Consider the following 12,188-nt stretch of genomic DNA (forward strand, 5'->3'; position numbering starts at 1 on the left):
ATAATTGTATAGAAACTAAAATTAAATGGGGGGAAAGATTGAGAACCAATAATACAACAATGTGCAAAGCTTATTTAAATTTACTAAAATACATGACAGAACATAAAAATAAAATCAAACATAGAAGACACAACTATGAATATTATAAATTGGTAACAATCCTTTTAAAAAGTGACATTGCAAACTATATTTGGAGTCATGAAAATGGTTTTATCTCTGACTCACATTCACATAGTTAAATATTTCTCTTAAGGAAATAACAGAATAAAAATAACAAAACTGCAACATTATTCCCAAAACCTAAAAATTTTAAACAACCTTTTAAATCCTAAGTAACAAGTACAAGACCTGAAATACCCATTCTGTGGAGTGAAATGAATCCCAAATTATGAGCTTGTCTTCAAAGAGTTCAGAAAGCAAGACATGTCTATAAAAAAATTTCACCACAGGGCAATGTGTGATAATTGCTAAATAAGTGGTCCAGGCAATCCTAATTCACTGGAGAAAGAAATCATTTTCTACTTCCCACTGAATGATCAATGAAGATATGGCATTCATGCTGGCCACTGAAGTGAGGGCAAGATTTTCATTGGCAGAAAAAAAGAGGATAACATTTCATATAAAAAATAAATAATAATATGCCCTACTGCATAGACCAATAAAGGGATAGTCTGTGAGATATTAATAAGTCTTTCCTGAAAACAAAATACAAATGGCTTCATGGACAATCAAATGAGAATAAGACTGCAGAAGGCAACAAAGTCAAAGCTTTTAGGACTAAGCAGACACAGGTCTGGGAAACATGTCAGAGATTGCAGTGTGAAGGAAGATAGAGGCAAGTGGATGCTGTGAGATGTGCTTAGAAGAGAGAATCAACCAGGATTTGCAGTTGATAGAATGTGGGGGTGCACATTTGAAAAATTAAAACATAAACATACTAGAAGAAAATAAGGAAAGCAGCTTTATAATCTCAGTGTGCAGAGGATCTAAGGGGCATGTAAATCAAGTCACAAATGAAAACACTAACAAGTTTTATTATATAGATTTCGTTAAATCTACATGGCAAAAGATGTAATAAATAAAAGTCATTAAATATAGAATATAGAAAAAATACTTTTAATTAATATTACAAAGGATTAATTACCTTTTAAAGAAAAAAATCCTACAAGCCAATAAAAAGCAGTACCTATCTAATAGAAAATTAGTCAAAAGCTGTGAAAAACAATACATAAAAAGGTGAATATTAAAATTATAATGAGATACATTTTTTTCCTTTTTTCTTTTCTTAATAGTTATTTTCTTTTCTTAATAGTTTGGCAAATTGCAAAACATTTGATAAAACACTGTCTTTACATACATTTCAGGTGGGAAGTAACCACTGCTATGAAGAGGAATTTTGCAACAGTTTTTAAAAGTTGAATGTTTATAACTCTATCCAACAATATGACTTGTAGAAATTTATCTTACATGAGTGGAAAACTTATATCCAAGGAACTTCACTACAAAATTGTTTATAACAACAAAGGACTGGAAACAACCAAAATGTCCATCAATAAAACTTATTAAATAAACTATAGTGCATTTGATAAAAGAATACCATGAAGTCAGTAAAAAGAACACAGCAGTTCTAAGTGAATGCTGTGTGTACTGTGAAGTACGCAAGGCAAGAGGAAGAACTGTGAGCACAGTAAGTTGTCTTCCGGACAGATAACATGTATATAACATGTATATCCTTTAAAGCACTGGTATCAGGCCTCCCCTGGTGGCACAGGCAGTTGAGTGCAGCGCTGTGAAGCTGTCCACAGCCTCTGCAGTGCTGGTTCGATCCTGGTCAGCCCGCAAGGGTCCCACATGGCATGGCAGACCTCTCTTGTCCCGCCCGCTGCTCCCCTCAGCAGTGTATTTCATCAGTCTGCCTGCTCTGCTCCCCACTCTGTCTCTGGTGAATCCTCTCACCCTCCCATGCATCTGGCCTGTACCCCAGTTCTTGTATAAATAAATCTTTTAAAAATAAATAAATACGGCTTCCCTGATGGCGCAGTGGTTGAGCAATGGGTTGCGAAGCTGCCTGCAGCCTCTACAGTGCTGGTTCAATCCCCGGCCGCCAGCAAGGATCCCACATGGGACGACAGACCTCTCCTGCTGCAACTACTGCTCCCCTCAGCAGTGTATTTCGTCCATCTGCCTGTTCTGTTCCCCACTCTGGCTCTGGTGAATTCTCTCACCCTCCCGCGCTTCGACTGTACCCAGTGCTTGTATAAATAAATAAATCTTAAAATAAATAAATAAATGAAAGCACTGATATCTCTAAGAAGATCCTCAAAAAACTAGAAAATCATTTGCCTCTGGGAACTTTTAGAGTATGTTTTGTAGCCATTCAAAAACTAAATCACAAAGTTTTAATATAGCATGGAGAGACAAAGAAGCAGCCAGTGAATTAAAGGAAAGGAAAATTGCTAGAAGAACAGTGATCAAAGTAAGAGAGAGATTCCCTAACTTCGGGGTGAAGCATAAGTTTACACCTCAGAGGTTAATTCTGATGGAAACTTAAAGGGCAGCCCTCACACTGAAGCTCTGGAGTCAGGCATGTTCATGGGGGTCGAAGAGGGGAGGAGAGTCAAAGGGTATAGGAGCTTCTAATATCTGCAGAGCTGATATACAAATTAACTTAAACATCTTCAGAATACAGCTTACTGATGTGCTCGCTCTCTCATACCTACATTCACACCAGATGCTTTAAGAATGCCCATCTGGGGCCTCCCCTGGTGGCGCAGCGGTTGAGCGCTGGGCTGTGAGGCTGCCCGCAGCCTCTGCAGCGCCGGTTCATTCCCCGGCTACCGGCGAGGGTCCCACAAAAAAAAAAAAAAAAGCCCATCTGAGACAGTAAAAACATAAATGACGCCAGGAGTTAAAGAGAGGGAGAGATTAACAGGCAGAAGATGTTTAGGGCAGTGAAACTGTACTGTATGATACTGTACTGGTAAATACATGTCATGATACATTGTCAAAACCCACTGAACATACAATACCAAGAGAGAACTCAAATGTAAACTTATGGTCTTTGGGTAATAATGACAGATCAAGGAGGTTCATTAATTGTAATCTATATATCTATCTGGTTTGGGGTGGTGGAGGGCAGGGAAAGAGGCTGTGCATGCATGCATGAGGGTGGGGAATATATGGTAAATCTCTGTACTTTCTGCTCAATTCTGTTGTGAATCTAAAACCACACTAAAGATAAGTCTATTTAAAAGTGGGGTTGGGGGGTGGGAGAGGGGAGGAACATTTGAGCATCTGATAATGAAAATCCAACCTATCAGTTAACGTTCAACATTTACATTACATCTTTCTCCTAAGAGTTCGAAGGTTTTAAAAGTTATTCCTTCATTTATCTTCACATTTACATATCTACAGTGGAATATAAATAGCATAAAATTGGGGGGAAGAGGCAATATTGGGAAAATGAGGCCAAGTCTCAAGGTGAATTACTGGCAGAAACAGGACTAAAATTCAACATTCCTTACTAAGTATCACCATTTTTTTTTAACATATTAAGGACATTTTGAATGCAAACAAGGTCTCCATGATCTACTCTTAAGTGTATGTGTGTATGCGCATGTGTGTAGCTATGTATGTATGCACAAGTAGAACATGCAATCATACATGTGCGTGCACATATACACTAACACATTAATACATCAGGCTAAGAGTCAGTTCTATCAAAGTGCTTCCACCAAATTTTGGCATAATAATCTGTGCCTAATTATCATACAACTATGCCAGAGGCCATGAAACATTATAAGAATTTTTAACCTTACATAAGTGACAGAGAACAAACTTAAAAAAAAATTAAGTGCAATACACTTGTCACTGCACCACAAAAAGAATTTAATTTAAAACTCAAACATCATCATATCGGAATGGGAAATGAGAAGCTAATAACATGCACTGACGTTTACACAAAATTAGTATGTAAAGTGAGAGATATGAAACTAATGATGAATATGAAGCAACGTTTTGCATTTTAACAGACTAAGCAAAAATGTAATTGACAAAGAGGCAAATCTAAATGGATTCTTAGCTATTTCAACACTAAGTGCAGCTGCATGCTAATTATCAGTGCTGTGAATTAGAAAAAAATCCCTTTAAATGGAAATTTTTAATGCAGCCAATATATGAACTTAGACACTTCCCAAAGTTACCATTTAGCAACTAAAAAAGTTCTTTTTTCAGAGTAATTTTTAAATCAGAGCATTCAATCTACAGTTATTTTATATTAATTGGCGAGAAAAACATTTGGAGGCAATGAGTGAAGGATTTCTGGGAACAGAATCTGTTCTTGGAACTAAGTCAAATTTAAATATATTTGTTTTCAAGAGGACAGTAACTATAAAATTTCATCTTAAAAGTCACAAAAAATGCCCCTACAAACACACTCTGTATCTTTTGTGGCAGTTAGGTGCTCAAGCTTGGGCACCAGGCTTCCTGAGTTGAAATCCTAACTCTCCCCTTTCTTGCCATGTGAATAGGAACAGACCACTTAGCCACACTATGCCTCATTATTCTACTGTTAGTGTCAGTATGATAAAAGTGCCTACCTCCTAGGAACATGTAAGAATGAAATGTGTTCATATATGCAGGAAACTCCCACCAGAGCATGGCACATGCTCAGTAACTGAGCTATAATTATCACCCCCAGTGAGGACAACAGCCCTCAGATTAGGAATTCTTTTGTGTTTAAAAAAAAAACAGCAAGCTGGGGGGCAAGCATACCATAATTTTGCTGGTCCCTAGATGTGAAGCACCACTTTTTCCCCACCTCTCACACCCTCTTCGGTCGTGGCGGTCATGGGATTATCTCTGACCTCTTCTCAATAAGTAACAGTTCTGGCTGGGAAACTAACTGAAGCCCCTCTGCCTACAGATGCTGCACAAATGACTTTGGAACAGAGGAGTCAACTTCCGGCTGTCCCAGAATGTGCTTTAAAATATTGGCATATTTCTCCTGTAATTCCACTAGCCTTCCAAGGGACGGTTTTGTGACTGGTTAAGTATCTGAGTATGGATTTATTTTTTATCCCTTGGACTCATCCCTCAAATGTTTTATTTATGGTCGTATTTTCCAAGGTCATGAAAAAATAGAGTAAAAAATTCAAAACTGATACAGAAAGATTTCATGTTCCTTCTTCCCCTTTAATTTACTGGAAGTTCCAACATCTGAATAGAAGGAAAAAGGCCAAGTCAACAGGCATCCTGGCAGGGTGACAAATCATGCAAAAGAGATGTGAATTCCCACACAGAAACAGACCCAAACCAGGCTCCTCTGCACCCTCAAGTCCAGTCACAGAGGGCTCGCATTCCTGCCAAAAGATAAAGGGAAGGAAATGGGGAGAAAGACAAAAGAAACCTCGGCCTTGAATCACATACAAACTCTGGCTCCAATGGAGGACAAGAGGACCAGCCTGTGTGGGATCAGGTCAGAACAACCAAAAACTCCATATGGAGCCAAAAGGGATTCTTCCTCCTAGTACCTGCACAAGAGAGGGAGACTTTATGCAGATGGCATTCCTCCAGGATCCAGTAAGACAACAGGGTCTAGGTAAAAGGTGAACTCAGTGAAATCAAGCTCTTCCAACACTTCAAACTGCCTCTTCATGGTCCGTGTATTTTTCTATTCCTTCATCAGCACCTTGAGACCTCAATTTTCCAAGAGGTCTCCAAAGAAGACCACTTATCCTCATTTACACTTCAGCATGAATTTTACACTTCAGCATGATTTCCAAGGTGATTAGAAGCCTTGATGGAGTTGGTATTGAGGCAAGTATAGCTCAGAAGAGGGAACCAACCTTACTTGCACAAGACATCAGACCTCATCCATGGGCCCAAATAGTCCTATTTCTACATGAAATGTGGAAAACAGAGAATTACTATTAACCCTATTTTGGGACTTTAAAAAACAAATTGAACAGATTGATTCCTTTATGTCCTCGAATATCACTGAAAGACAACAATCCTTTAAACCTAAAAGGAAGCATCATATTGGAAAGAATTGCTAGAAAATCTACTTTTGATCCAGCATCACCACCAAATTGCCATGTAACCACAGACATGTTGTTTGAATTTTCTGGGCCACAGTCTCCAGTGGTAAAATTAATGGATTGATAATTATGTAAGATTCCTTTCAACCCTAAAATTTCATGATCCATTAGTATTTTCAGTTGTACTACTTGCAGATGTGATAGGAAAAGTTCAATGTGCATCTAGAATATGAACTATATGGTTAAAGGTATAAAAATGGACTTTCAAAATAAATGAAGCATGGGTGTGAGAAAAAAATTACAGAATGCTATAGAATTAGACACTTGTCCCCCAAAACTCAACATTCTAAGATATTAGACTTAATGCCATCCTTTTTTTTTTCCTTTTTACACTACAGAACAGCAAAGTGAACCCTTAAATGTGTGATACAAAAAAAGATCACAGCCAAAAAGCTGGACGCTACTTCTTGGAGGTCAAATACGAGATGGGAAAACAACGGTGATATATGAGAGCTTATCCTCTAAGGTCACTGGGGGTTATCTCATAGCGCTCACCTTCCACTAGTTGGTCCAGGCTGGAAATCTTCTTGAGCCCATCAATGGTGTAGATTGTTCTCACTCCCTGGGGCAAATTCACATTATCCGACAGAGTTCGGGTCAAATCAGCCAGCAGAGCCTCAAAAGATCGGAACCGGTCTGGGGAGATGGCATACACAATTCCTTTGAAGTATCGATCTCCATTTCGATAGAAACGAACCTTCTTGGCCTTCTTCTCCGAGCTGAGGGTCTGCAGTGTGCGGGTTCGGTAGAAGCTGCAGTGGGCGCTGTGCGTGGGGCTGGGCAGCCCGTTCACCCGCGACCCTCTGCTGTATCTCTGCGCCTTGTCCCGCTCATCGAAATGCTCAAGCTCCATGTCTCTGCCGAAGGACATGATGGCGTTAAAGTTGAACCTATGAGGCAAAGCAGCAAAAAGAGAGACACACACTGATGTTATTTTAGGATCACGCTTGAAAGGCTCAGCTTGAGAGCAGCTGGTGGAAATATTGCTATAATTGATGATATATTTAATATGAGTTATCAAGTTGGGAAATAAAAAGACAAAGAAACAGAGGAGCAAACCCAGTGGAAACAGCTCATTAATCAACCTCAGTTTTGTTAAAAACAAGCTCCCACGTATTGACCACCTACATGGTATCAGTCTTTGGATAACTGTAATTTCCAATAGTCACCACAAACTGATGAAAAACCCACAGCACAGAAAAAACTTCTCCTAAATCTCTCCAAGTTGAGGAAGGCTTAAATCAAGATCTCCAACACAGGTTTGGCTGACTGCAAGTCGAAGACTCCTTACACTGCACTGTGCTAATTGTAGTAGCAAGTAGGAAATAAGCTTTTATAACACTATTTGGTAAAGATGGTGGTTGTGGGAGGCTCAGAATCACAGGGGGCAGGCAGCAGCATCTAACAGACTGTCCCAAAGCCAGATGGAGAGTAAGCTGAACCAAGCCATAGATTCGATCATCTTCAATAGAAGTTTTTTTTAAAAAGTGAATTTTCGGGGCCTCCCTGGTGGCGCAAGGGGTTAAGACACAACCTATGAAGCTGTCCACAGCCTCTGCAGCACTAGTTTTATCCCCAGCCAGGGAGCTACCCACATGGTAGAGCAGACCTCTCCTGACTCGCCTGCTGCTCCCCTCAAGCAGTGTACTTTGGTCATTCTGCCTGTTCTGTTCCCCGCTCTGTCTCTAGTGAATCCTTTCACCCCCCCTCCTCTGGCCTGTACCCCAGCTCTTGCAAGCGTAAATAAACAAATCATCTTTTTTAAAAAAAAGTGAATTTTCAATAACTCATCTACTTACATTTACTGCTCAGATAAATTGGATTTAAAAAAAGGAGGAGAGGTAAGAAGAAAGAAGAGCAGAAAGAGGAGGAACAACGAGGAGGAAGGAGACAAAGAAGATGGAGCAAGGAGAAAGAAGGAATAGTAAAGGAAGAGGAAGGAGAAGAGAAAGAAGAAAGAAAAAAAGTCACCTCTTCAGAGCTCTTTGCTTCACCTTCATTAAAGCTCTCAAACTTTGTGGTTAAAGAAATCATGCCTTAAACATGTTAATTCAGACATGACCCCATACTAACTGTAGACTGACAATGTACTTGATCCACATCTTTAAGCCTCAACTCCCTGAATCACATATGAGAATGCTACTAATACCTGCCTCGTAGTTAATATTAAGTTAATGTTTGCAAATTGCCTTTGGGATCAATTCATCCTTGCTAAGGGGTTAGTTGATAAAAATCTGTGGTGTTGCCCCTTGTGGGGATGCATGTCTTAACAGGATAATCTAGCAAGCGGAAAAACCTCAGCATTTGAAGGAAAGAAAATTTAATTCCAGGCTTGTTGAAATTAAATATAAAGTAATGGAAAAACTGGGACAAGGATCTTAAAAGTGTTTCCCAAATCCCATCACATAGATGACATTGCTTTTCCAAAGTTCAGACCAAACTAATCGAAAGCATTGCCAAGACTCTCTGACCTTTCCTTGACCTTCAGTAAACTGACCTCTGATCCACTTAGAGCAGTGAATACTTCATGTGCAAAAGCACTGCTAGATATTGTGCACTCCTAAAATAAATGAAGTGGAAAAATCTAATATTTATTGAATATCTACAATGTGCCTGACACTATTACTCAGCAATCGTGTTCTATACTTAAAAGTTCACCACTTCTAAGCCTCCCAACAATCCAACCAGGTAGGTATATCACCATGCCTGCTGGTGGGTGTGGGATAAAGGCACAGTCCCAAAGTCTTAAGTCAGGGACTTGGGATTTGAATCCAGGATGACTCTGACCCTAAAGTTGGGTCGGCCTATGTTCTGCCCTTGCTCTGTGTCTCAGCAATCCAGGGCTCTGAAATTGACCCCTTGACACCTGTAAAGTAGGGTTTTAAAAGTCCTCATTCCTAAGTAAGTCTGAGACCTAGGGCAGGCCATTTTGCTATTGGACACCTGGTCTTGAGACAGAGGAGTTAGGGTTCACCAGCCCCTAATATCCTAAATTTCTCATGATCCCCACTGAGGGGAGTGAGAGAAGCAGAGTGTGGTTAATTGTTCAGTCTATTTTTATCTACAAATATGAAAATTATTTCATGTCTCTTACTAACTCATAAGTCTAGATTTGCATCTTCCAGGAAAGATTATACTACATACAGGTAGGTACGAACTGATTTCACTGGTTTTTGAAGTTAAATGACTTCAGAACAATTATTAGTTAATATTCAGTCCCTCAAGCAGCTGCTAAATGTGTAACAGAACCAATATTTTGTCCATGATATTATGACTACTCCCACTTTTTTATTTATTTGCTTTTATATTAGTTATTTTGTCTACCAAAAGGGATGTGTGTGCTGGGGAAGCAGGCAGGAAACTTCTAGTACTCCCATCAACTTCCTAAGCTTATAGACTTTGAATATTACAGAGGCCAGATTGGCTTTTGAAGTTGTTGTTGTTGTTGTTTTTTTTTAAGACATTAATGATCCTTCCAACCCCAGTAGTTTTCTCCAAAATTACCTACACCAAAGAAAAAGAGAAGCTGGACCATTGCAAGGAGGGCACGAGCTAGTGCACATCTAGCCCTCAAGGGAGCCTGCTGACTCATAATTTGCAAAGGTCATATAATTTAGCAATTGTTGAAATTCCCTAAAGCTTTTAAAACTGTGAATTCCACACCAAATGAAAAAAAGATCAAGTTAAAATAGAGGAAAGTTGATTTTGTTTGATCCTATTGGCACATTTCTTCAAACCACATTATACACTCAACAGGCCAGGGACCACATCTTTCACTTCCCCCTTCACTAAGCCTGCCCCACAATAGGCAATGATGTTGGTGACAAAGAAAAAGATTTGGTGACAAAGAAAAACCAGACTCAAAGTGAAATCATCTTCATGGCTACCGTTACCAATATATGAATGTGAAAACCCACAACACCCACCCCAGTGTGGCAGAAATTATGTACAGCATCAAAATAGGTATCTATTCCCTTGCCCTGTCTGGCTCGGTTCTTCTTGGTTCAGTGATGATATATTTGAACCAAGAGCTCCTGAAGATGATTCAATTTGCTGGGTTTCGACAGGTACCCACTTTCTGGACAGGAAGCTCACTAAAGCACACAGTCACATTTCTGCACACCATAAGTGGCTGAGGGTCTGGGCACACGTGTGTCAGGGTAACAGGCAGGCAACCACGGAGGTCACAGGCACGTGGGTAGGGAAGGAAGCTAGCTCTTATCAGACATTTTCCTACAAACAATGTCATGCCAAGAAATCAGTATCTTTGATTGTTGTCTGTAGGATTTTTCACCATTTTGAGGAACCTCTATATTCATTCCTTCTCTGCATGAGCACATGAGTTCTTGTTTCATAAATTCACACACACACACACACACACACACACACACACACTCATACCAAGAAATGATTTGGCATAAACACTGCTACATCTCTATAAATGCTGGACCTGGAAGTTCCACGGTGTATTTTGCCCGTGGGATTAGGATGCAGGTGGATAGACAGGCATGGTGGAATAACAGGCAAACACACACCTCCAGAGTGTGCACCACCCTGGATACAGACATCACAGGATGTGTGCAAATCTTTTAAAACGTGCCTACATATAACGCTTTTAATCCCGTCTGACCCTCCTTCAGGTGACATTTAATACTTAAAAAGCTGTCCTACTTCCTCTCCCATTGAAAGGCAGTGTATCTAGGAACAGTCATGAAATGTATTCACGGAGCACTCTGCGGTGTGGCCACTAAACGCGTGTGCACCATAAGCTGTGCACACATTCATAGGTGTCGAGAGAGGGAGCGGGTATGAACGAAACCTTTCATCGGCTCCGTCTCCTACAAGCATCTCCTTGCCAAATCCAGGAGCGATTCCGCGCAAACCTGCCTTTCTAAAGCAACCTCTTTTGTGGGGCAATGCGGGACTGTGCGTGCACCCCCACTAGGAGGAAAATGCCATTTCCTCTCCGCATGCTTTTAGCACTGCAGGTACTAATTTGTACATGAGGCGGCCTCGCTGTCCCCAGAGGAACTTGAGACCCTGCAAAATGTACTTGCAACGTCCACACTGCTGCCACCAACCATGCACAGCTCGCCCCGTCCTCCAGCACACACCACCCTCCCGGGCACACGGGAAAGCACACACACAATAAGAGGCCTGGCCGGGCCACTCCTTCTAGGCTCAGACTTGGTTCTCTGCACGGCCAGTCCTGACAATGACAAACACCTCTCCAGCAACTCTTCCCTGGCTCTCCATCGCCACTTACAACGCGGCGCAAGCCTGGAGGAGCCGGTTCGCCCGACTCCGGGTTTTCAGCCGGGTGGCACCAGACAAAAGAGGCAGGTGCCAGCCGCCCCGGGGCCGCCCGCGCTCTCCACCCCCCGGCCGGGGCCAAGCCGGCCCGCGCAGGGCTGCGCCTTTCGAGGAACGGCGGGCGGGGCGGCGGCGAACGAGGTGGGCGCCCGCCGGCCTCCGCGCCCGGAGCTCCGCGGGCTCCCGGCGGCTGCGGGAGCAGCGGGTGCTGCGGGCTCCCCGCTGGGGCCCACCGCCGGCCCTCCCCGCAGCCGCCCTCCCCGGCGATGGGAAACCACGCACCGGTCCGCGGAGAGATGCCGCCGGGGGTCTTTGTGGCCGCGCTGGGGGTCGCCTCCTGGTGCTGTCCTCGCTGGGTGCGGCCGGGGCTGCGGGGCTACAGCGGGGCCGGGGCTGGGCTGCAGCAGCTGCTGGAGCGCGCGCGTCTCGGCTACCGCCGCGAGTGCAGGGATGCGCCTCGGCCCGTCCTCATTGAAATGCGGCGCTTCGCACAGCCTCTCTCCAGCCTCTCTCTCCGGAGGAGGGCGGCGGCGGCGGGCGCGCTCCCTTCCCTCGTGGCTCACTCGCTCACACGCCCTCCTTCCTTCTCCGCGTGCACGCCCGGCGCCCCCGCCCTTCTTGGCAGGGCGCACCCACCGCGGCTGCGCCCCCGGTCCTGCCCCTCCCCGCGCCCTCTCCCGCCGCAGCGGCCTCGGTGCATGGGGTTTAACAAACCTCCAAAGCTCCCCAGCGCCCAGGCGCGGCTCTCTGGACGTGGGGGGAGATGGGATGGCGGGC

The 12,188-nt window shown here is 42.9% G+C and overlaps 1 protein-coding gene across 3 annotated transcripts in view; it reads right to left on the minus strand.

Moving 5' to 3' along the window:
* Nucleotides 1-11,978, minus strand: part of DCLK1 (doublecortin like kinase 1) — a 323,697-nt gene extending 311,719 nt beyond the window's left edge. The window contains exons 1-2 of one of the 3 annotated variants that reach the window (XM_037527168.2): nt 11,694-11,977; nt 6,594-6,988 (exon numbers count right to left, since the gene is read on the minus strand). In XM_037527168.2, coding sequence (XP_037383065.2) covers nt 6,594-6,969 — 376 coding nt within the window. In that variant the 5' untranslated portion in view covers nt 6,970-6,988; nt 11,694-11,977. Of the gene's footprint in view, nt 1-6,593; nt 6,989-11,693 lie in introns of all 3 variants that reach the window. The other 2 variants (XM_037527169.2, XM_054701202.1) reach the window with 2 other exon arrangements.
* Nucleotides 11,979-12,188: the final 210 nt, after the last annotated feature.

This window comes from Talpa occidentalis, unplaced genomic scaffold, assembly GCF_014898055.3.
Source record: "Talpa occidentalis isolate TD23 unplaced genomic scaffold, MPIMG_talOcc4v2.1 talOcc4.5, whole genome shotgun sequence".
In the NCBI taxonomy this organism is placed as follows: domain Eukaryota; kingdom Metazoa; phylum Chordata; class Mammalia; order Eulipotyphla; family Talpidae; genus Talpa; species Talpa occidentalis.